The sequence below is a fragment of the Lonchura striata genome, chromosome 3 (genome assembly GCF_050655825.1).
Source record: "Lonchura striata isolate lonStrDom1 chromosome 3, ASM5065582v1, whole genome shotgun sequence".
Taxonomy (NCBI): Eukaryota; Metazoa; Chordata; class Aves; order Passeriformes; family Estrildidae; genus Lonchura; species Lonchura striata.
The window spans coordinates 63694607-63720270 of record NC_140705.1 but is presented as its reverse complement, the minus strand read 5'-3'; the positions used below and the strand labels follow the sequence as shown (position 1 = coordinate 63720270).

Genomic DNA, 25664 nt, shown 5'->3' with positions numbered 1-25664 from the left:
GTGGCAGGAGGTGCAAGAGCTTTCTGTATTGGGTCTCAGTTGCCAGATACTTAAGGGATTAGTTAGGGCCTGGCTGACCAGCACCCTACCTTGTGCAGGAACTATCATCCTCTGTCCTTTCCTAGACTAGAATGCCTGCAATCACTTCCCATCAGATCTATGATTATCATGATTGCTAAGATGTATTTATTCAAATTGTGTTAAAATAGCTACATAACTCACCACTCTTATACATACAATAATACAATACAGTTCAATTATGTTTGACAATATCAAATTTTATCTGTTCATAAGGTACTATGAACAAGGAGAAAGCAAGATGTACAATACCAAGAGTAATTTGCATTTAATTCAGTCTGCAATAATGCCTAAAATTTGCATACAGAATTACACTTTTCTTTTTATCATGTTCATGACATTAGCAAAATACAGTGTTTACAAAAGACCCTTGAAAGTTTTTTACGGGCTTTGTGCTTTACACAAAATGGAATTTTTTTTAATCCAAAATTATGCCAGGAGGAATGAAAATAATAATATATTGCATTCCTGTTATTTCAACATCTTTTAAAATTCCAGTAAGAATTGCCAAGCTGTAAAGACTGACCAGAAGTTATAAACTGCATTTGTATTCTGAGGCCATAACTGGTAAACAATTTTATCTTATCTTTTATGAGAGACAGCTCTAAGCTGAAGTTTACTGAAAACAAGTGATAAATGACAAAGAAAGAAGAAAGCTTCCATTTTAAGCATTTACTTCAACAAGCAGCTGATGAGCACAAGACCAGAGCTAAGACGTGATGTGCAGGACACATAAATGCAGATTGTCTGTATCCTCATCTGAATGCAGAGAAGCAGAAGTCTAGGATGACATCCCATGCCTCTATTTTCTAACCACTTCCATGTAACAGTGATTTAGTGCATTTCAAAAGCATTAAAATAACAAGATTCTTCTCTCTAAAATGAGGATAAGAATTCAACTATTATTGACCAGTCATTGTGTACTTCTTTGACTACTGATGCTACTGTAGTCCCCTGCAATGTGCCTATACTATATGATGATGATAAAACTTTTATTACTATACAGTGATAAAACTTTTCTCAGCAAATTTGGAATACTGGTTGAGAGTTAAACCTCTAAGCCTAGCTAGCTAATATCTGTCAGATTCCAGACATGCCAATCAATTAATGACTGATTATTCTCTGGCCCAGATTCCTAAGAATAATACAGTATAACAGGAGACTTCATATTTTGGAAAAGTGATGAGTTTAGTTTATGCCTAAACTTCAGGCCTCTAAGGCACTTCAAAAACTTTGCAGAATCTCTCATTCTCAACAAATAAGCAAGGAAATGTAGAAGATTTGTTCTATCCCCTAAGGATGCCAAGTATTTGGAAAGTAAAACTGTTCAAATACATTCTTGTTCGAGGAATATTTTTCCAAAGCTAACAAAAGGACATAAACCAGGAAAATAGTACTCACCAGAAAGTTGCTCTGTCCCTGCTTTCTATATCTATGAACCCAGATTCCAAAAACATGTCCTTATAAATTCGACCAACCAGGCAGTACATATCTGAAGCTACTTGGTCTTCCTGCTCTACAAGGGGAATCATAATTTCTAGAGCTTTCTGTCTGTCTCCAGGCAGATTTCTCCTGTTGAAAATAATAATTTTTATTTAAAAAAGTTAACAAGAAATAATTTTTAACTACTGTTTTTAATATACATATGACTTCATCCATGTAAAATGACGGATAGACACAATGGACTATGTTATTTATACACACTTACCCCTTTCTTCTTTTTTTTTTGTCTTTTCTTTATGTCATGGAAAACCTTTATAAATGCCCCTAAACATAACTTCTCTCTCTCATGAAGCATCAGCTATAGCAAAGAACTGAAAACAGCATCAAGAACCTCCAGGGAAATTCTAAGAAGAGTCATGCATTACTTCTTTATAAAATAGAAAAATATGAAACTTGATATCTAGTATTTCTTTCAATGTAATTCATGCTCTAAAGGAAAAAAAAATTCAATCTTGTGATTGTGATTTTACTTTTTATATACAATTTGACTGTGAAACAAAACATCCAAAAAGCACAAACCAGATTGAACTCCCATGATAGGTTTATGAGTTAAGCCAATAAGGCAATATTAAAAGAAGTCCTTCAGACAAATAAACCACATAATTGCAAGCATTAGACAGCTCCTGGTGAGTCACAGTTTTGGTACATACATCATTCAGTATGAAAAGTTTAGAATTTTAACATGTTTGTGTACTGAACAATCAAATTATTCCATTTTCAACATTTCCACATCTTGTATTGACTATCACTTATTCAGATTAATGAATTTAATGAGAACAAAACCAGTACGGCAAATAATGTTTTCCAACATGGATTATTTACACTTAGCTGGTCTTCAGAGACCAAAAGTCCCTTCTTTTATTTCTATTTACTTTTCCATCATCAATGCCCTCACATTTCTTGATTTAGGTCAGACTAATCTTGACTAATTGAGCTGCCCCATCCTTCTGTACTAGTGACCTGGATTAGAAGCAAGAGACATTTTTTTCACAGCAAAGATTCAGTAGCACAGAGTATTCCAGACCTGCCTCAGCTCACAAAATATTCCCTATGGTTCCAGTAAGGAGAAAGTTACAATTAGCCAAAGTAATTCCTTCTTGGCACACCAAAGCATGAATATTTTCATGGCTGTCATGGCTTCTAGTTTAATGGCTAGTGTGGAAAGGAGAGGAATAGGAAAATCTCATCTGAACTCCTTTGCATGCACTATGTAGATCTTTCGTCAGATGCTCTCAGAGCAACATCTTGAGTCACAGAATCAGTGAAGTATATGGATACACCCAAAAAGATTATGCTGCAGTTTTCCAGGTTTTCAGTGCCTCAATGAACTAGTCCTGTTTCCAAAGATGACTTTGTTTCTAAAGAAAACTGTGACCTTGAGGTCGAAACAACACATTACAACTCCGAGGAACAACTAGTGACCCTTGTGAAAGCTCTGTAGAAGTGGCAGGTACATGCTGGATTATTTAATCTGCAAAACTTCATGTATTTATGTCAAAATGGAAACAAAAAAGGCACAATATTTATACCTTCATTTGCCTTCATTTACTGGTATAAAGGCACAAGTAAGAATCTGGACATCTTATTCAGACAAAAAATGCCAGACTTTTACTTTTTTCTTTTTTTTTTTATTTCAAAACCAGGTTCATTTTTTCAAGTAATTCCTTGTGGCATGTTTTGACATCACTTTTATATGATATGCAGTTTTAAGCCTCCTCAGTGAACCTGAATTACAAAATTCAAATCTGTGAGAAGAAGAACCATCTATCAACATTTACTACACTTGACAATTTTGATACCTGTTGACACCTGGTCTAGTCTTCTAAAAGTCAACTGCAAAATGTTCACTGTGATAACAGCAATGGAGCAGAGAACATCTGTAATTTCCTCTGAAAAAACACCCCTCTTAGTCGCTTGCCTAAATGTCAGCATCTTAGAAAGAAAATCTAGGCTTGGCTTTTATTTAATCCATGGAAACAGTGTATGTTGCTCCATGCATCATATTTTGCCCATGTTATCAGAGGATGTGAAAATTAGTTAATCATCATAATACAATAAAATCCTCCTATGGACATTTGATGAAAGGTCTGCTTCTGTTGCCTAACATTATCAGAACTCAGACTTGAATGAGATTATGTCTTTGCCAGCACGAATGATGCAGCACTGTCACTCACACAGAAATGTTAAAAGTGTATTTTACAGAAGGAAAATATTGTTAGGTATTTATTTGCTTTGATTTATGTACTGAAACAAAAAATAATGCAAACCAAAGACAAAGACAATTTAAAGGCAAAAACAATTCAAACATACTAAAGAAAAGGGAAAGAAATTTGATACTATGAGATAAAAAGAAGCTTAGAATCCACAGAGGTGCTTCAGTCAAAATCATAGGACTGCATATAAAGATTCCAGTAGGGAACTTCACATAGGATTACCCATCCCTTACAAAGTTTGAAATTTTCATTCACTGTTCCACAGCAGAAGGAAGGGTATATTCTTACCTGTTTAGTGCAAATGCATAATGCAACCTCACATGGTGGTGTGAAGCCAAGTCAAAAGTGGGTAGTTTTTCTAAAGTTTTCACCAATTTCACAATGGAATCATAATCCTTCCAAAAGAAAGGGATAATAAAGTTTTAAGTGGCTGTGCTGAGGTATGCCTAAATAAACTCCTCTTCAACCTAAGCAGTTATAATTTCATACTAAGAAGTATATTCAGTCGACTTTAAGGTTTCAGTTTCTTCAGTCTCAAATTGAAAATAGCCTAGCACTAATCAGAGATGGGAATGTGTGCCGTATTTAGCAGGGAAGTCCAATTTGTTCTCCTGTGCTGCTTCAACATGGTCCTGTAGGAATTTTCATAGATGTATTTCACTATTAAAGTTAGGAACTGAACACACTTCAATTCTTATATTGTGCAGACATTACAAAGGTAACTGCATTTGAAATGAGGCATTTTAAATATCCGAAGTAGTCATAAGCCACAAAAACAAGACTCTTTAATACCACAGCTTTTAAAGTAGCTTATTCATTGATATATTTAAAAAACAAATAAAAATAAAAAAATCAAACTCAAACCACTTCATGTTTAAGGAATGACAGTTGAAATTATTAATAACAAAGCAAGCAATTACCAGCATCATTCCAAAACCTGAAATATGAACTATTTACGTTTCCATAAGAAATGTCATTAGCTTTGGTGAAAAATAATACATTTGCCTATCAATTGCAGAATGCCACCATAGCTTTTAAGTGCATGCTGTTCATCACACAGCAGTGCTGAGATGGAGAAGAGTTATTACATGTCATATACTTTATAGGTACTGTTATAAAACCTTTTTCTGCTATGGAAAGGCAAACAGTGAAACTACAAAATAAAATAAAAACATCAGAGAAGATACCATAAAAGATTTTTACTGATGTGCTTTATCCACACATTTTGTTTTAAAAATCTGTGCCAAATACAGAATACCAAAAATTTCTGTGCCAGTGTAATTTAGTTTACCATTCTTAGTAGTAAACTCCTACCTGGATGTCTCTGTAGGACAGCAGCAAGTTTATTACAATGTCAGCAGACAAGACTTCAACGTTATCGACTCGCTGTCGAATCCTTGCCAGCTCTGCTGCGAGCTCTTTGCCCGTGTAAAGCGTCCGAGCCTTTCTGATGTCATTCAGAATGGATTCCCGGAAATACTGGCTGGAGAGGAACAAGTTCACATCAGCACAGCTCTCCCAGTGTATGGGCAAAACATGCATTGATGGAGCAGTGTCAGTGCAGAGATTTGGTCAAGCTGAACTATTAAATATCAGTTTTTCTGAACAGAAGGCAAAAGAGGCTGACATTTATCTTGCTAGCCAGAATATTTGTGTTTTACATGGGTGTACAAGAAGACAACTCACCTGGAACTGGCCTGTGCCACCTTCAAGAGCTGAATAAAGCGATCCACCAGAGGTAAGCATATAGGCCCAAGCAGAGACTCAAAACCAGGCGGCATCAGCTCTGTGAGTCCCTTCACAAAACTGCTATCACAGCAGTACACCTTGTTATGTGGAGTTATCATGTAAGGAACAAATATGTAGTTCCCTGTGCACATCTGCAGGGAAACAAGGGGCAATATTTAGGGCAGTTATAGTTTGGCAAGCCAAAGTATGAAACAATTGCATCTACTGCCTGCAGAATTCCACCTGTTAAAGTCAAAGCGAGACCTGCTGCTTACTTCAGCAAGACTGTTTTGATACATAAATTCAGTTTTCACATCAAATGTGATATACACCTAAAATTCATTAGTTCAGATTTTTGCTATCATTCCTGTAAAATCAGTCTTTTCAGAAGTATCAAGTTGACCTTAAAATTGTAATTGGCTCAATACTAAAATAATTCTCAGGCCACACCCTGAAGAGGCAGATAGAATCAAAAGAAGCTGAGGTACTTGCTTTTCAAGGTGACATGATCAGAAGAAAACAGTACAGTTTGGCTCACAGATATTAGAAACAGTAATACAATCTAGTTGCCTCACAACAGGACAACGATAGAGAAAATTAATCCTCATATGAACTGCAAAATTACTCAAATAATTTTGCATTCAAAAAGCAAAATAAATTCCCTACTATGTAGAAAATATTTTCAGTGGGACTTAAAATCATACGTAGCTCAAAATAATCACTTACAAAACACCTCAGCATTGCTAAACTGCATTGATTTTTATATACCAATGTATGACAGATACTTTGCAAAAAAAAGAGAAAAAAAAGAAAAATAAGTGTCTTCCAAGGAAGAGGGAAGCAAGATGTCTGCTGACTGTGGTATGTGTGTGAGTACAGATTTATGTGCAGAGAAAGTTGCTGAATATTTGTGCTTTAGAGAGTCTTAACTACGAGACAGAATACCGACAAAATTGGGAACAGCTCCTCCATTCATGTCTCAAAGCTCAGACTCCATTACTGAAGTGCCCAGCAGCAGCCCAACAGCAAAAGCCTTAAGGAAGCATTTCTTGAGACTTATCATTTTTAGTATGTCTAAATTATTTTCAAGGTTAATTAGTTTCTGTTCAGCTGCTTTAAGTCTCCCAGAAGTCAATACTGCAATGCAGACAGCACTTCAGAAACTCCCTGCCTAGCTGAGCTCCACAGATTGAGAGGGCAGTGACTGAATAGTTTTTGAATGCACAATACCAACTGTGTGCTTAAAACATGTATTTTAACCTGCATTATTAGTCTTTTAAAACATGGAGGGATTGAGGTAGTCAAGTCTGCAAAACATGTGTGTATAGATATGTCAGCAAGTCTCATATGTCATATTTGTGTACAAATCAGAGACTGATATTCAGTAGCAAGCAGTATGAAAAGTACACGTATTATTTTTAATTACACCCATCATACTATGAAATTGTAAGACCTCAATATAAAGGCCATCCCACTGCACTTCTGAGGGGTATCAACAGACTCTGTAAAATCTAAAAGTAATTGGTGCAGGCATTCACATGTGGTCAATTGAGATCAACTAACACAGAAGTTGTTTGGAGATAATTGTATACAGTGCCTTTCACAAGGGTTAATTTAGTCTTCTTTCTGTGACCATTGTGAACTGCTGCTGCTGAAGAGCTAGGGAGTATTTATCTCTGTGTGACTGCAGCAATTCCAAAGGAAACTTGAGAACTGGGGAGTATATGACAATTTTTTTAACAAGTAACTAAGGAGTGGGATGCCAGAACCCAAACAGGTTGTCTGTGCAACAGAGAAGTGAATGGATACTTCTATTCAAGAATATCCTAGAGTGTAAGGCAATCACATGCTTTCAACAGTGAATGGATGAACTTTTTACCCTGCTAAAATCTAATGAGCCCTACAATCAAAGGCAGAGGGAAAATTATGAATTTGCTGGAAGTGGTTTCAGCAATTATGAGATGGGTACATTGCCACTGGCATAAGAGCCACTATTACACATAGGCAGACTGTTCTCCAGCTTTCCTTTTCTAGGTAAAGGAGAAAAAGGTTGAGAAGTCAGAGTCAAGAAAAAGGGCTACAGATTTCCAGAGACAAACGTTTTACTTCCTAATGTTTATTCAGCGCATTAAAAATAAATTCAAAACTGTTTGCAGGAAGACCTTCTCAGACCTCTGGCACACTGTTTCCAATGCTGAGGCCTTAAATAAAAATCAACGCTGAAAAAGGATGTTCCCATCTTTTGAAGTTCACAGAATCCAAGGTTTACCCTTGTAAAATGGTCATGGCACCTACAGAGATTGTACCAGAGTCTTAATCTTTAATTCTACCAGGAGGAAAACTGCTCTCCTTAGAGATGACAAGTGTCTGAATCCATTACAGAGCATGAGCTCTTAGAAACTCATCCTGCGTGCACTTTCTGTAGGAAGTACTTATTTATTTCAGTGAAACAAGACAGCCAGCAAAAGTTTGTTTATATGCATTCCTCCTGCTAGCTGAGGGGGGAAAAGAAAAGCTGGTTATAATATAGAGCCTGGCATAGAAGACATTCAGACCCAAGAGTCTTTGGAAGCAGTGGACAGGGAAGAACTTAACAGTAAAAGACAGGAGAAAACTCTGTGGGAAGAAAAGAGAAAAAAAAAGAATCCATTTACAGTTGCTCAGAGGCCCCTCAGGGGTCTCAGGGAAGAATCTCACCCTGATATTCAGTAGCAAGTAGTGTGAAAACACAATGGCCTTTCCCTGGCCTTTCAGTCAGGGCATCACTTTGCTTCTTAACTTAACCTAGATAGTTATCTTCTGTGGGAACTCTGTATCTACAAAACTTCTCAAATTTGGCTGAAATCCACCACACAGAAAAGCAGGCAGATACAGAACAAATGTGGAGGATGAAAAACCAGTACAAGCTCTTAAGTTTCATTTCCTTAGGAAATACACTTAAAAAAAATAAAAAGAGCACACACGCAATAAAGCTAGAAACACAAGAAATACTGACCTCAATTTCACTTCCCTAGCTAAAGAGTACAGTAGGTAGATATTTAACAGCTAAAACTAACAAAGGCAGACATGCAATAGCTCTAGTGTCAAAAGAAAAAAGAATAAAAAGTTGCATATTATTTACTAAAGGTGGTGGTGGAAGAAAGATAAACAGTGACCGCAAGACTTCTTTTGTATAACAAAGTCTATAGTCCCCTACTCTGGAAACATGTTGTGTTATCATCACAAATTCTCGTTGCAAAGAGCCCAACTCCAGCTGCATTTGGACTATGATTAGGGTGGGACCCAAGAGAAACCAAGCTGTAAGGGAAGCAGTTGTGGAGCTACTCTAAATGTCAGACCACTTTGAAACATTTTCCCTAAAACAGAGTGTGTGACTTGCTTCTTTCCTCATTCATCCGGTAATGCAACCTGTCTCAGCAACTTACACTTCTTTCTCATCTTTTTTGTTGAAATATAAGCTACACTAATTTAAGTCAGAAAGGATCAGGTGGTCTTTCTGACACACTTCCCATCTGCTCACACTTGCTTTATATTTTCACTTAGTACATATTACTAGACTTGGAAGCTTAAATATATTTAACTTATTCTATTAAAATTTGCCTTGTAATACTCCATCCCAACTCTGATCCCACCAAATCTGGTCTTTTTTCTAACCCTGACTTCCCTCTATACTCTAAGTCTATTAAGCACACAAGACAAAATTATTTTACTTTGATCCATTCTTGTGACTCAACTATATAATGTATAATGAACCCAGGATATTTTTGAAGGAGTAGCATCTTAAATGTAATTGTAATATTCTATTATCTTAACACCCTTTAAAAAACATGGGTTGAATACAGGGGCTTCAAAAATGGGTGGGAATAGACCCCCTCAATCAAGAACAAGTGGTTCAAGTTTCATTTTACAACCCTCTTCCTTTATAAACCTTCATTATACAAGGTTCGAAAGCTCAAATTACTGTAGTGAAAATGACAAAGGGATTACAGGGCATCTGAGTTGTATGTTGAAAGGCATTACTGAAAATACCCGGGGCTGGGACAGGCCTGGAGCGTGCATACAGCGAGTCAGATGATCGTTACTGTGGTTCACACTGATGCACAAGAGCTTGGGACATTAGACAGGCAATCCTGGCCTAAGCTTTCAGATCAGCTGAGCTGCTTTTTTCTGGGAGGCATGAACATAGATATCAAAGTCTTGGGCTAGCACACTCGGTACCTAGCAACACCAGGTCAATTTCTGACAGACTATCCATGTCAGCCCATTTCATCAAGTCAGATGAATTAGAAGGCAGAAGTGCTGGCTGGCGTCAGCTACGCACATAAATGCTTACAATTAAGTGATGGATACTGTAATTGATTTTTGCAAATCTTTTAATTGCTCTGTATTTTTCTACTGTCCATTTCTCATTTACTGAGGACAAATTTAACAATTCCAAAGCGTAAGTAATTTCAGTTAGAGATGTAAGTTCATGTTTAATAACTCTATAATTACAGAATTTTAGACAAAGCTTCTAGCTAAACCTAGTGGTCACTGGATCATTAAGCACCTTTTCCTTGTTCAATATCCTTTCTCAGCTTCTGAAAGAAATTAATATAGCATCTACTTCTATACAAGAGATAATAAAAATCAATAGCATATACTTACATTTTAATGATCACAGTAAGAATATAAACCAGCCCTTCTTTTAACATTCCCCTCTTCTACAGAACTACTTGTGAAAAGGGTAGCTTTTTAGACTTGAATGGGGAGACTATGTCTTCTTAGAAAGAACATCATGAAATAAGACGAACACTACTCTTTCTTTCAAAAAATAAATCTGATGTAATGCAAAAGATTTTTATTTTCAGAAAGTTGCACTGATGAAAAAGACATGGTGCTAGACAAAGTAACATTTGAGTTCTGGCCAATTAAAGTCACCAATTAATGACTTTTTCTTCATAAAGAGGAGGAAAACTCTGAAAAAATCCAGAGTCAGTGGTGCAAAGTCCATTCAATACCCTAAGGTCTTTACTAGCACTGCTCTGTTTAGATCATTTAGCAGTCAAATATCCGCAAACAGAGAAAAACTGCCTTCAAAGACAAGAAGTGTCCAAGAAAACAAAGATTCCCAAAACAAAAACCATGATACTTCAGCCATGAATGGGAGAATCTAGCAGAATCCCACCCACTTGCCAAAGATTCAGGTTAACATCTAATGTAACTTTAATAAAAGAAAAGAAAATCAGCTGAATTAATAAAAATTGCCATTATCTCTCACAGTAGGAACTGTTCTTCCTGCTGACACTCTTCTAATTAAAATAACTTTTTTCTAGTTCTCCCACTCATCCTTTTGAAAAATATCTGCTTTTATTTCAATTCTTCTGGTGAAATTTTTAAGGTAGTTCTCTGCACATGGTATTATGTGTAGCAGATGGCAAAATCATAAACCAAGTTATTAAATCTATTCCCTCCATCCCCCAAACACACAGTAAATCAAGATGTGCTGATGTTTTAATGAATACAGACTCAGTTTGGGTTTACTTTAAATCCACTCATATGAATGATATCCTTACTATTGATTTGAAAAGGACATTAAGTAAGCCTCATGCCTCAAATGAACAGAGGCACAGAGACTGGATCTATACTATTAATACCTCCCCTTTTTTTTGAGAATATATTATTTCTTTATATACTCAGGAATATCATTCTGTTGCAGCCATGGTACATCCTAAATGCTTGTTTAAAATCATCTTACAGCCTATATGGTCCTTTAATCATATTTACATAGGAAAAAAGTTACCAACTTTTTCCCAGGAAAGTATGCATTAAATATATTAGTCAAGAATTCACAAATTAAAGAATAAGCAAGACGTAGTGTCGTATCATAAATAATAAATACCACAGTTATCACTTCCAACAAAATATTTACTGAAGGCTACATAGCATTTTTACATACTTGGATATCAAAAATCAAACTGGCCACAAATCTCTTGTTGGCTGGATAAGGAGTATTAAAAATATTTTCCACTATTTCCATGGTGAAAGAAACCAATAGTTAAATATACTCTATGCTACAGTCTTTTAACAGCAGTTAGGTGGAGATTCTGAGCTTGCAGAAGCTTCTGTAATGCCTCATCCAGAGTCACAGAATGGGTCAGGTTGGAAGACACCACAGTGGCTATCTGGTCCAACCTCTGCACTCAAGCAGGGTCATCCTAGAGCACATGGTACAGGATTGTGTCCAGACAGTTCTGGAATATCTCCAGTCAGGGAGAGTCCACCATTTCTCTGGGCAATTTGTTCTGGTGCTTGGTTACTTGAACAGTAAAGAAGTTCTTCCTTATATCCAGGTGGAACATCCCATGCACCAGTGTCTGCCCATTGTCTCTTGTTCTAGTCCTTGGCACCATTACAAAGAGCCTGGCTCCATCTTCTTGACACCCTCCTTCAGATACTTATAGACATGGATGTGGTCCCCTCTCAGCTGTCTCTTCTTGAGGCTCAACAAGACTAGCTGTCCTCAGTATTTCCTCCTAAGAGATGCTCCCATCCTTTCAACATCTTTGTTGCTCTGTGCTGGACCTGCTCCAGGAGCTCCATGCCTCTCTTGCACTGGGGATCTCAGAACCGGATGAGTTCTCCCACTCACATTAAAGGAGCACTACACCAAACTGTCTCTCAAGCTACACCTTAAACAAGAGGCAATTAGGAAAGGCTGTGGAAAACCAGTAAAAATTACAATCATGGAACCATAGAGTGGTTTGGATTGGAAGAGTCCTTAAAGGTCATCTAGCTCCAACATCTGTGATGTGCCCAGGGACACCTTCCACTAGACCAGGTTGCTCAGAGCCCCATCCAACCTGGCTTTGAAGACTTCCTGGGATGGGGCATCCATATCTTCTCTGGGCAATTCCAGGGCCCTACCACCCCCACAGTACATAATATCTTCCTAATACTTAATCTAAACCTTCCCTCTTTGAGCCTGAAGCCATTGCCTTTTGTCCTATCACAACAATCTGATCCCTTCAAGTGTTAGAAAAGCAAAACACTGCCTGGCCATACAACATTAACTCTGTTGCTCAATCGCTAACACCTGTAAGTCAGCTGCCCAAGAGAACAATTCCCATTGCCTCCAAGGGCCCTCCTGATCAGACCAGGAGCTTTAATGCAGTCTCACATCCCAGGCAGCCCTCAAAGCTATCCACTTCTCCAGTCTGGTGCAAGCAAGCAGCCTGAACTGAAAGGTGTGCACTGTGTCAAGGTGTAACTTGCTACAGTGGGTTGCAAACCACATGTAGAATATATGCACATTAGACACTCAGATTCAGCAAGAAGGCAAATTAAAAAAAAAAATTAATAGACCTGAAACTTTCCTCCAAATGTGGTAGAATTTAAACCGTGGGAAATTATGATGAAATTAAAACTGGTTAGCTAAGACTAGCAATGTACAGTCATGAACCATAACCTTTATAGCAACATCTGATGACTGAATCTCTTTACTAGTAATTTCTAGAATGCCTCTGCTGCTTGATTGACCTCAAAAATCAGATAACAGCAAAAACTAAACTAAAGTTCTTAACCAGCAAAATAACTACCTTCTGTTAAGGTATCACTGCCTGTAAAAATATATGGTTTTGGTATTACTGGAACATTTGGAAAAGGTCCAATTAAATAGCTATAAAACCACATATAGCAGGAAATAAGCCAATGCAATCTTGTACTGCTCTGCCCAGACAGGCTCCAAGCAGCTTATCTTTGCTATGCAACATTGTATTGACTATTATTAGGAAGCACAAAAATCCAGCAGAGGAACAAAACTGTTTGCGATAGATTTTTGTTTTGGTTTTTTTTGTTTGTTTGTTTGGGTTTTTTGGTGGGGTTTTTTTTGTTTGGTTGTTTTGGGTTTTTTTTTTTTTTGTTGTTGTTGTTGTTTTTTGTTATCCCACTTTGTTTTAGGGATATAAGATTTAGGAAAAGCAAACACAAGGCATTTCAGTTAGGCAAATATATATAGATACACACACACTTGTTTTGCAACCTTTTTAATCCCCTGGTGCCAAGGATACCATGGTCCTGATATGGCTGATGTTTGCATGCTATTAAAAAACATGTTCTAGAACACCAAGACTGAACTCCTTGTTTATCCATATGTGAATTTCATTATTTTTTTTTTCATCTTGGTAACCTCACATGACTATTTTTGGTAAGGGTGAGCTTCTCTAGAACAGAACCATACCCATTTAACCAAGAATCTTAAAATTTATGAAGAAATACATTTTTTAGGAAGCAGGTATTATATTCAATAGTTAGGCATGCACCAACATTGTGAAAAGCCTACTTCCAGGTCATTTGGCTGACATCATGCTGAAAAAAATGAGGAAAAAGGAGACAAAGGAGCTGCTAAAACCATTGCACTGACTTCCCTCTTCTAATACCAGGGAAAATACTTCCTCCCAGAAAAGATGTTATGTGGGTGTGCTTGAAAACATCTGAGACTTTCAAGGAACACATTCTTTTTCTGGCATACACTGAAGCATTTCTAAAAGTGATAAATGACAGCGTCACAGTCACCTATCCAAATTTAAATGGAAAACAGAACAATCCTTTCTGAAACAGACGAAGGCCAAGTTGTCATACCTCTCCTTGAGCTTTGGGGACTGTCATTTAAAAACAGGACAAGATGACATCTCCCCTTTATTCTATTTTATCAGTCATCTCCTGCTGGTTTCCTGCTAAGAGAGCTCTTCGCCCTACCCTCCCAGGAACATTACATTAGTCACACATCATTTTCCCTAGGTCCTAGGCCACGAGAACAAAAACACAGAATGTAATACATTCATCTACAAGAAAGGCCTTACTGTTCTCTTTTCATTTTATGTAAAAGGCCTAACTGATCATTTCTTCCACTTTCATTAGAGAAAGGCGAGATATTTCTAGTCTAGCACATCTTTCACAGCCTTCTGTGAGTGTCTGAAAAGCACTTTTGGATAAGAGCTATATAGAAACTCTATAGGAAAGCCTCTTTGCTTTGTTTTTTTAACAAAAAAAAAAAAAAAATCTGTAATTTAAAATGCAGCATTAGACCAAAGCTTGCACTGGTTTTGAAGCAATCTGTAGAAATGCCATGCAGAAAAAAGACTGCATCTTTTTCAGAGAATCACATTTCATACTGGTGAAAGTAATTACTTAATCCACTGTTAAATAAAGAAGTAAAATCAGGAATGCTGCTGTTTTCATGGCATTGAGGAAAATAAAACCTGGTCAGTTTCTGAAATTAAGTACTTCATATGCCCCTCTAAAAAAATTTATTCAAATATATGGAATTGCACAGCATGCACATAGCACCTCAGGTTATCAGCACAGCACTGGGTAGCCTCTATGAAATTATATCTTAGCAAATGTGGCTACCAGAAAGTCACGAAGCAAAACCAAGAACAACTCAGCCCTGCTGCTCCAGAACAAACCACATTGGAAAAGCAGTGTTCTCCCAGCCACAAGTCTGCCTCCACTGAACTTGGGAGTGAAAAAGGGAAGGGAGATTTGGAAGGTCTACCTCAGAAACCAGAGGGACGCCAAGGTCCAGAAACCTACAGTTTAATAATGACTGGCACTCAGACCATTGGGATCTGCAATACGCTTGGACTAACAGCTCCAAGACATAACTTTTAGAAATAAATACTCTCTTTATATATAGAAATAAATGCTCTCTTTATAAATGCACTTGATATATATACACAGACATACATCTATATATACATATATATATCTGTACACAAATATATATTACATAGCTATACACACATTTATATACATACATATATGTGCACATACATATATATACACACACATATATATACACATGCATACATATATACATACACACTTTTTTCTTTTCAGAGCTGTAGCCATGGATTTCTAAAATGAGCAAGTTTCTAAATAACTCTATTTTCTAACAGAGCATTTGAAAAATAACATTAAAGAAGAGTGAATAGAAAAAGGCAACCAAAACCAAAAAGGATAAAATGACAAATGCAAATGGGTGTGAGATAATATGACAGACAAGTAAAGGCAGCAGAGAAAATACCACTGATAGATACAGGCAAGGTAAGAAGTGAGCTTGGTACCTAGCAACCAAGTGATTTACTCATATTTGCTGCTAGAATTTCCAGAATTCTATATCTAACTCTGTACAATACAGTAGGAAAGTGTTAAATTATTTGAGTGGAAAACAGAATATAAACAACATTTAATGAAATAGAAGTTTGGAATGTTTATAATTCAACTGAAATCCATACATCATACTTACATTATTCTTCTGGAAAATAATTTCCTGAAATAAAAACAAAAAAAATGACAATGTTGACAGCACTAGGAAAGGTATTTGATCAGTGTGACTTTCTAATACTACTGTTTGCACACATGACAAGAAAAGGTTGGTTGGCAGATGTTTTCTTATGCCTGTCAAATTAACATAAATAAGGTATTGTCTCAGAAGAGACAAAATTCCTATGGAACCAAGTAGATACATACAAACTACATATACATAAGAGCCTATCTACTGTCTGCATGTGACTATACATATATACACATATATACATGTCCCTCCATTTATAAATTTTCCTAGAGGGATGATGTCCAGAAGTTGTCTATTAATAAACATCTATTCCTATTTGAAAAGCCAAATACAGTAACATTTTGGTACCAGGAGAAGCAATCAAAAAGAATAGAAAGCAGTATTCATATGAGGTTTTAAAATATTCCAAAACTGCTTGAAATTCACTTGGCTCTAATAATTAGATGCAAAGAACATATCTTCACATTTTCAGTGTGAATTTTCAGAGAATTAGAAGCATACACAGATGGAAAGAGCTGATTCCTGCACACTAATCCAGGTGGTACAACTCAAGTGTAAACCACTTCTGAGCAATGATCATCTTGCTTCCAGCATGACTTGTCAATAAGTTCGTATCCCAGGAATTGATAACCATAACAGATTTATCAGACAGATTTGCCTCTGTCACTGGGACCGGTAAGCAGCTTCACTGGCACAACAGCATTAAAAACAAGCACAGCATCAAACCAAGGTGCCTCATCATTTCCATCTTGCTTAAGTCAGGCTTTGATAAAATTGCTTTTCTCCCTGTTGAGAGGGCATGTTTCTAGCTTCATAGGACTGTTTCTAGCTTTCCAAGTGTAGGTCATAAAGTTCTGGTCAACAGGAATGTCTTCTCCTAAACCAGGCTGATCAGTCCTGTCCAGCCTGGCCTGAATGTTCATGCAGAAGAACATTTCACCAGAAGTTTACTTACACTGCTTTGTGCCCTGATTAAATCATGTGCTGCAGTTCTGTATTTCCTTCATTTTCAGTTTTGTAATTCCCACTTCCATACAAGATTAAAACTGCACATGCCCTCCTGCATTGCTTCTACTTTTACCTGCTGAGTAATATGGGACAAACACTGCCTCAAAAGATGTCCCAGTATACCAAAAGATGTCCCAGTATACCCACAGCTACTTTTTTTAGACAGTTACTAAATAGTATGGAAAGGGTGTCACTCTTTGACTAATTCCCTACAGACTATCAAGAGCAGAAACACAAGCCCAGTTCAAAGCTAAGGGAAACCAAAGAGTCTTTCAGACAGCAGAGTACTGGTGGCAACTGTGACATCCAAGCCCCCTGCACAGAACTGGGCTTCCACTGACGCCAGTAGGAATCCAGCACATGACCCATTTACAAAGTCAAGCTCCTAAACTAGTAAAAAGTTCTTCCAAGTGCCCAGGAAAGCCTGATGCCTCACCTAAGTAATTTCTCAGTGGGAGTTGGGTATTTGGCTCTTTGCCCAGTAGAATGAAATTCTGCTCTGCTCATACTGTAGATCATTGTACTTACACAACTGAATTAAATTCCCAGATATATCTTTTATCATTAGCATTATTTTTAGGGCTTTCATCTGTATACTCTTTGTGTTGCAAAAAGAAAGGAAATAACTGGATTGCAAGTGGTCCAGTTAGCTGAGAAAATTTAGAGGGAAGAGCTGGGGGAAGAAACTGAGCTACTAAGTATGTCCCAAACATAGGGCCAGCCTGAAGAAAAGGGACAGAATCAAAACCATATAGCCTGCACTTGCCAGAAGCAGTGGAAGCAAATCCTTCCTGAGTGGTGCTGGTGCCCAGACTGCAGTCTGACTCACCAAGCTGCTCACTCTAAATTCTTCTTCTCAGCCAAGCATGGAAGGGAAGCGCAAGAGCATAAAACACCTCCTGAGTAAAGCCAACGCATCTGAGAGAGGGGAAGTAATTGAAAAGTCTGCCATCTGAGTTGTCTGTCCTTTCCCATCATGGAAGTTGCTAAACCTTTTGGATAGTTGCAGTAGGAAGCAAGTACCAACTACCAACTACTTGGCTGACAAAATACACAGCCCCATAGATTATCTTAAAAGACCCTCTTGCCTTAAAGTGAAGTACTATTAACTGTGCACTGAGGCATGAGGTTTTTTTTTACTGATTCTATTACATTGCTGCTAATCTCCAGCACAGTAGTCCTGCAGGTACCTGATGCAAACAGCTGTAACTCAGCAAGATTTACCAGGAGGTATCAGGAGGCCCCATAAGGTTTGGCAGAAAACTGCTAATTTAGACACAAGCTAAAGCCTAAAGATTATTCTGCTGCCTACACTCTCACAGGATTGTTATTACTGTAGCAGTTTACCACAAACACCAGTAATTCCCTTGAATGACAAAGTCTTGCATTTAGTTTCTCATCTCAAATTTGGCATATTTCTGTTTCCATAAACAGCCATTTAACAGCTAGGTATTTAAGTGACTGTAATCAAGCAATCTAAATCTTTCTCTTTAGAAAATTAAACTGAGTTTTACAGCATTGCATTGTAGACACCTTTGCCAGGCCTCAGAACATGTTTGCTATTCTGTTCTCAACCACAAGTAGCATGTGTATTTCTTACAGAAATAATTTATTTCAAGTGTTAGACTAGCTGTGACTTTCCCTTCAAACCCCTTTTTCCACCCAGTGCTACCTTCAGTGACTGCAGAGACTCTGCATTTGTGTCACAGTAGAGGATAATGTTGTTAGCCATGCTGAAGCTCTCCCTGACTCCCAGATGGTAGAACAGGGAAGGTTGACGGAAGGCATCACTCATCTCGACCACAGCAATATCTGCAGAAAAAAAAGATATTGTCAATGCCACACATTTCTGACAGTCAAATACATCTAGGTCTTGTTTCTTCACACAATTTATTTTGGTAAGAAGACCTGGCTTTAAGTAGGAAATAAGAGATCAAGAGAGATTTCCCCATTTTAGCTATTACGCTTGAATTTTGAACATAGTCAGCAGGATGTGGTTTAGCTTTTTCTATTTAACTATTACTCCTGTATTTTTTATTTAAATGAGACATTAAAATAGCAAAAATGGATAAACCGTTGATCAAGAAAAGGGAAAAAAATTGCTGTCTTCAAGAATAAAATTCACTTGGTAAATCTATACATGGTAAATGATAACCTTAGTGAAAAATAAAATTTAAAAATTACATTAGATGTATTTTTGCTCTCTGTGCAAGTTGCAATAAAAATTCATGTTATCTATAACATACTGTATAGATTCTGTACTAGAATTTTGGAAGAAAACAAACTGAAAGGTAATGTTCCAATATAAATTACCATTCAGATCTATTTTGATTCATATAGAAAGATGACAGAATGAGAAAAAGACAAGGTACAGATGCAGAGAAGCCAAAGAAACACCCATATAAGTAAAAACTTAACTGTGCAGAGAATTCTATTCACAATAAGTATTACCTGTGTGAATAATGCATGCAAGCACATGAATGCTTATAGAACAAGGAATGTAGTCCACAATTTCTCTTAAACCATGTGTTTCTCTTTACAAGATCTGCACCAATGCCAAAGTGTAACAAGAGACAATAACTATTTCTGCTGACTCTGTAAGATTCCTGTTATACTAGGCAGACTATTTCCACTGCAAAAGTCTTGTGGAATCAAGAGAGCAAAGCAAGAAAATTGATTCATCTCCACCTCTTCTACAAACACCTTTCTGTCTTTTCACACAATTAATTTTTTTCTTAGGTTTCAGGAAAAAAATAGAAAACCAAACCCAAACCAGAGAAATAAGCTTCTGTTAAAGAGTTGAACAAGAAAAGCAGGCTCGTTTCCAGTATCTCTCTATGCTTTCCCATTCCTTTGGAAGCTTTGGAATGACTGAAAAGACAGATAGCAAGATAAGCTCTGTAGGGGAAAAGCCTATGGACCCTCAAGTTTCTCTAATTAATCTAATCAGAGATTCTACCTCTAACCACAACTTCTCGCCTCATCTATTTATTTAGAACATCAAAACTGAAATGAAGATATTCAATAAAAGATAAGCCTTGTGGTCACACTCTTATCTGGGGAAGCAGTGTCTCTCCAGCTTGTTGAAAAGGAATACCTTTGAGACATCTACTCTTCAGTAATGTGCTTCAGTAACTGGCCTACAGGCTTATAAATTATTAAAATCCTGAAGGAAGTATAGATACATATAGGGGAAAGAACAAACTTTGCCTGTACAAGCCTAGGCTCTTCAAGAAACAAAATTAAAAGAGACAAGACTAATATGGTATAAAAAAATACATCTTTTCACACTAAAAGACCCAATATTAAACTATGTTTTCTAAAATGCTAAGATTAATAACTTGTGTTCTAAGCATCTCCCTCTGTCTAATTCCACACAGTATTTTGCAGTATGGATGCCATCAAATTTTACTGAAGTAAAAAAGGCAGTGCACTACTAAGACTACACATATACTCACATTAATTTTAGGAAAGTGAAGCATCACAAAAGCCAAACAAGAACGACAATACCACTACTATATTTTGGGGTGAGATTTGAGTCTGTTTATTTTCTTCTCAAACTTGCCATAATGCAAGTTATATTTTTAACTGCTCTTACTCACATAGAAGTCTAATCTTGAGCAACTCCAAATTTATGGTACATATCTATTAGTGCCAAGCAAGAGGAAAATTTGCGCAATGTGCCATGACTTAATTCTGCAATCTTGCAAGATAATGTGCTTTCACTAGAGTTGCAAAATTAAGATTAAAAGGGAAATACTACTTTAAATGGAGCCTGATCAAAGCTAAATTACAAAAAACACTTAAGAAATCCTATGTTAAAACGGCAAGTTCCTAAGATCATGAAGAAGGAAAGAGAAACCCAAAAAATATTTTGTGTCGATATATATATTACTGTCAAGCTGGCAAAATACATTGAACAGAATCTGACACAGGACCACACTGTAGGAAACATTCTTGGGCTCTGTACCATCCCTATCATAGTAAAAATAAAATAAAATAAAATAAAAAATACCCAAACCATACAAAAACCTTGAGTGTCTTACACAGAGGAGGGAAGGGCCATGAGTAAAGAAACATCTGCCTGAAAAATTACACTGGTATAAACTCTTCTGTGATACTTGTATTTCTGATGTAACTAAAAGAAGAAAAGATATGTCAAGACTTCTCTGAAATTTATCTGGATAACTCATTTGATAGATAAAGCAGTGTCTTCCTTAGAATAGGTCTATCTTTTGTGAAGTTTTCCTGTTCATTTTAGCAGTTATGTATTTTAAGATGAAGATGTCACTGACAACAAAGAGATCAGATTTCTCAAGTTCAGGTTAGGCCTCAGGGCTAGTACTGCAATTTCCAAGGGGAACAACCCAAATCTTACCTGCAATTCTAACAAGCTAAAAAAGGTATATGCACTTTTGAGATCAGATATCTATTCAAATAAAAAACCATATATCCTAAACTAGCTCTTCTGACAGACCTATTTTTGACTATCTTCTTTCATAACATCAGAAGATAACTCCTCTGAGCAAAGGAGCGATCAATGTACTTCACAGAAATACAGAAGTCAAATACTATGTAACTCATTCTGGAGAAAAAGAAAAAAGATAAAAAACCCACCACAGAAACAGGAGTGGTAATGGTTCCTACAAAGCACCTGAAGTGTACCATCAAGTGCACTACAAAACAGCCAAACACTATATTCAATTACATAAAATATTATTAGAAGTTTAGAAAAGATTAGCAGGACTGATGGTTTTCAAGACAAATCTAAGTAAAGTACATACACAGATATCAAAATTCTCACAAGTTTGCAAGAGCCAGGATTTAGCTACGCCCAAAATAACTGTTTGGTCAGTTATATTATCAATCAACATATAAACTGCCATAATCCTCTTTATCAGGTTCTCACTCTCATTTCCCCAGGATGACCTCAATCAAACATTCTGATGCCATAGAAGATAAGTTTTCTATTCACTGGAGAACACACTTTCATAAGTGGCAAAATGGTATTTCAATGAAGGTGGAGGAATCAGCTCTACAGTTACATTGGAACTACCCCCTTACCAAAACATCTGTGTTTTGGGTTTCAAGGCAAGTAAAAGCCTGATCAAGCACAGGAATCAGATTAGAGCTCTCTCAACACCTAAGACCTCAGGATGAAGCACTCTGAAGACCAGGAACATCAGTTCACTGATGTCAATTCACTTCAAATGCTCTTGCACACCTTCAATGTCGCAGCAAAGTCTGTTCAGGATCCAGCAGACTAATGAGTAGGGTAGGAATGGAAGCACGCTGCATAAAACAGGAAGAAAAGACAGAAAGTGCAAGAACTGCAATTTTTGCAACCTCACAGGCTGAAAGAATGTGAAATTTAATTTTGTACCCAAGACCAAAGTAAGGGATAAAATTTATTCTATCTCATGTAAGTAGACCTGGTGATTGATCGCTGATACTAAAGAAAACAGGTGTAGAACGGTCTTTACCTTTTCTAGTAATTTTTCACATTAGAGCTAGAAAGTCTTATAATAGACCTTGAAGTATATTATTGTCTCCTAATAGTTTATGAACAATAAAATAAGTCTAATCACTACCTTCTCTCCCATCTCCTTAAACAGTTGTCCTGCCTAAATTGATAAGACAAGTGTATCATAAACTTAAGACTAGAGCTCCATTCGCCCTGGTTTAGGCAGCAAAACCAGCATAAATCCAGCAGCAGGCAGTTCAGTGTCCATGTCCTAAATCACCCCAAGCCCTGTCTGCCTGCTGACAGCAGCCAAATTGCTTCTAATAAGGCTGCTTGTGTACACATTAGCTGAGCAACCACACACTGAACTGCAGACACACCAACAACTACTAAGCAATCAAAATCTAGCCTGTTATTAGGCTAACTAACATCTACACCAACAGTAGCTTGAAATGCACTATCACGCATCCAAGAGAACAAAATATCACTGCAGTAGTAACTGGCTTCTTATTACCCTGGGAAACCAGATTCATGAGTTGGAATTGGAGGCAACTCACTTGACCCTTTTTGCCTGAGAAGCACTAGAAAAGTACACATCTCTGTGAAGTTTGGCACAGATTAAATCTATCTTACAAATCATTCCTAACTGTGATGTAAACCCACGTAGTTCTCTTTAAGTTATCTGTGCAAAGATTGAGAACCTTACATGTAAAGTCTCTACTAATTAACTTGTCTTAAGAAATGGTAAAAACTCCAGAGTATACACATTAATATGGCCAAAATAGGGTAAGTGTCCATTAGTGGATACAGAGCCCTTTGCTCTTGGCTATTAGCCATGCCTTTAGTCACCAAGATAGTGATAAATGAAATGCAGTGGTCAAAGTTCATCTCCTACGCATTGTTTTAAATGTAAAAGGGCAAATAAGAATGTTTAAACAAGTGCTCTGAGATATCTTACATGTACACCCTACTTTTTGATACTACCTGCTTACTACAATACTGCCAGGAAAAGCAGTGAATACAAACAGAGCAACTATACAACTAATGAATGTTTATGTTTTCTATTATCTTCTGATTAATTGGTATTAAACACATGACTATTGCCTTACATTCACTGTCCCACAATCAATCAGGGGAACAGGAAAGATAATAACGGCAACTTCTGAGACCAGGATTTTGTGCTCTTTTCTACTTGAGGACTAAAAGAGGCAGATATCATTCTGACATAGATATAGAAGAAAAGAAAGGAGGGTAAAATTTATTTCAGTGCAAGTCTGAACACCAAACTTATTTTATACTGCAGTAGCGGCTCTCCATTCAGCCTTAGAACAATGATATGACGACACTTACTATTGGGCAAACTTTCAGAAACAAGCAAGGAATATCCTTATCTATTTCAACTTCTTTGTGATTCTATATGCTTGGCACAGACATTTTCCTGTTTACCAGAGACTGCCTGCATGAGGTAGGAAACCTGCTTTGGCAATTCCAACACGTCAGTACAGATTGGTATTTCTGGTTCAACTGTGCAAACCACAGTGCCACTGACATGTCAACAGCACTGGAACCAGACATTTCCTGTCAAGAGTGTCTCATATGGCTCCAAGACCGGAAACAATTGATGGGAGCCACTGAGGTGAGAACACCCAAACACAGGTGAATGGCCGACCTCCCAGGAAACCAGTCCAGTCAAGCCAGTCTGTTGGGAGAGGCTAAAAAAAAAAAAAACAAAAAAAAAACAACTTTGTAAGGGGTGTCTGAGGCTTGAATATGGGGAAGGAAAAGCAGGCAATGATAGCACAGGCAAGTTAATTGTGCCATATACTAGAGGAAAAGCAGAGTATTTGTAGAGGCTTGAACTTATGCACAAAGTAGGCTTAAGGGCACCAAGACAAAAACATGTGATGCACATGGGCTAGTTCTTATCTAGTTAAATGCACTATGACTTAGGAATCTAATAGTAATCCTGTCTTGAGCAGTCTCATTTTTATGCAATGGAAGCAGAGCTCCATCATCAATGAAGTATAGACCAGAGCCCACAACCTACTCAAAAGGGAGTTTCTGAGCACAAATTCCCAGAAAATACAACACAAACCCAACTGTCTGGGGGGTGGTCCCTTTCCAGATGCTGCATAGCAAAAAGTTGAGCTAGAAATAATTAGAGCACTTAATACTTGCCCAAAAAGCACCAAGTAACCTTTGAATACAACAATACCATTTTGCCCTCATGCTGGTATTAAGAGCCCATTGTTCCTTAAACAGCTAAACTGAGTTGAGCTGTTCTTGAATTTCAAAGAAACACCTACACCTAGACTTATAAGCAAAAAGACATGATTTCCCTTCAGATAAACTCAATAAGCAGCTTTTACTGTTGGGGGTGGTTCTGACCCTCTTCCACATTTGTATCAGACCTAGTGTGGTCAATACCCAGTGAGACAACTCAGTCTCTCTGTTGGCTTGGAGAGGTGGGGTGAGCATGCAGGATCAGCTGACTCCTGGATCACTTAGATGATCTCACTTTACACCCACACAATCACTAGGTCCTATATAAAGAAGGGACCAGACCCTACAACATCTGCAAGTATGCAACTGAGTACCTAATTAGTCCTGCTTAAGAGTCACATATTGTTCCAGGGAGTAGGTAAATTTTAATCCTTCATATAGACATGGATACAACATCTACTTGTTCAAGAATCCCATATATAACATCACAGGAAGAAGAAAAAAATAAAATTACATATACACAATCTACCTCATTACATTAGGCATCTATAGGCATACTGACAGACTCTAAATTGAGTATGTGACTCAATTTAGGTCTCTATGAGTCTGGTCATTAACAAAAAATCCTAACTAATAATGTAAAAGCAATCTTTTCTCCTTTTAAATCATTAATAATTGTTGATTTCTTTCTAATTAAGGTAAGAGAGAAGTTAAAGGCTGACAATATGCATGAACAAATAAAAGTCATCTCTGCATAAATTTAAACTGAAAATCACAAAAAAGTTCATAAACTACAAATCCAGATGTCCTGGAGAACCCCCACAAATGTTTAAGTGATTGGCAGTGATCTGCTGTCACACAGGAGTGTTACAAAACTTGCATCCTGTCCCACAAATACATCAAGGTGCCCTTAATAACACTTCTGCAAATTGATTCCTGCCAACTTTTGTAGCTAACTGGCTCAGATTATTCTCACAAAATGAAATTTAATACTTCACCAAGTAGAATCAACCAAGCAAGGAGGAGAGAAAAACAAGTTACTTTTCTTGTTGCAATAACAGTATTCAAGACCAAGATCCTCCAAGTGAAACTCTGGCTTTTTTGTCTGCAC

The 25664-nt window shown here is 37.1% G+C and overlaps 1 protein-coding gene across 1 annotated transcript in view; it reads right to left on the bottom strand.

The window, feature by feature from the left end:
• Positions 1-25664, bottom strand: part of MAP3K5 (mitogen-activated protein kinase kinase kinase 5) — a 98719-nt gene that overhangs the window by 51067 nt on the left and 21988 nt on the right. The window contains exons 2-7 of the mRNA XM_021553111.4: positions 18539-18678; positions 15811-15834; positions 5481-5674; positions 5109-5277; positions 4083-4189; positions 1480-1650 (exon numbers count right to left, since the gene is read on the bottom strand). Coding sequence (XP_021408786.1) covers positions 1480-1650; positions 4083-4189; positions 5109-5277; positions 5481-5674; positions 15811-15834; positions 18539-18678 — 805 coding nt within the window. The remainder of the gene's footprint in view (positions 1-1479; positions 1651-4082; positions 4190-5108; positions 5278-5480; positions 5675-15810; positions 15835-18538; positions 18679-25664) is intronic.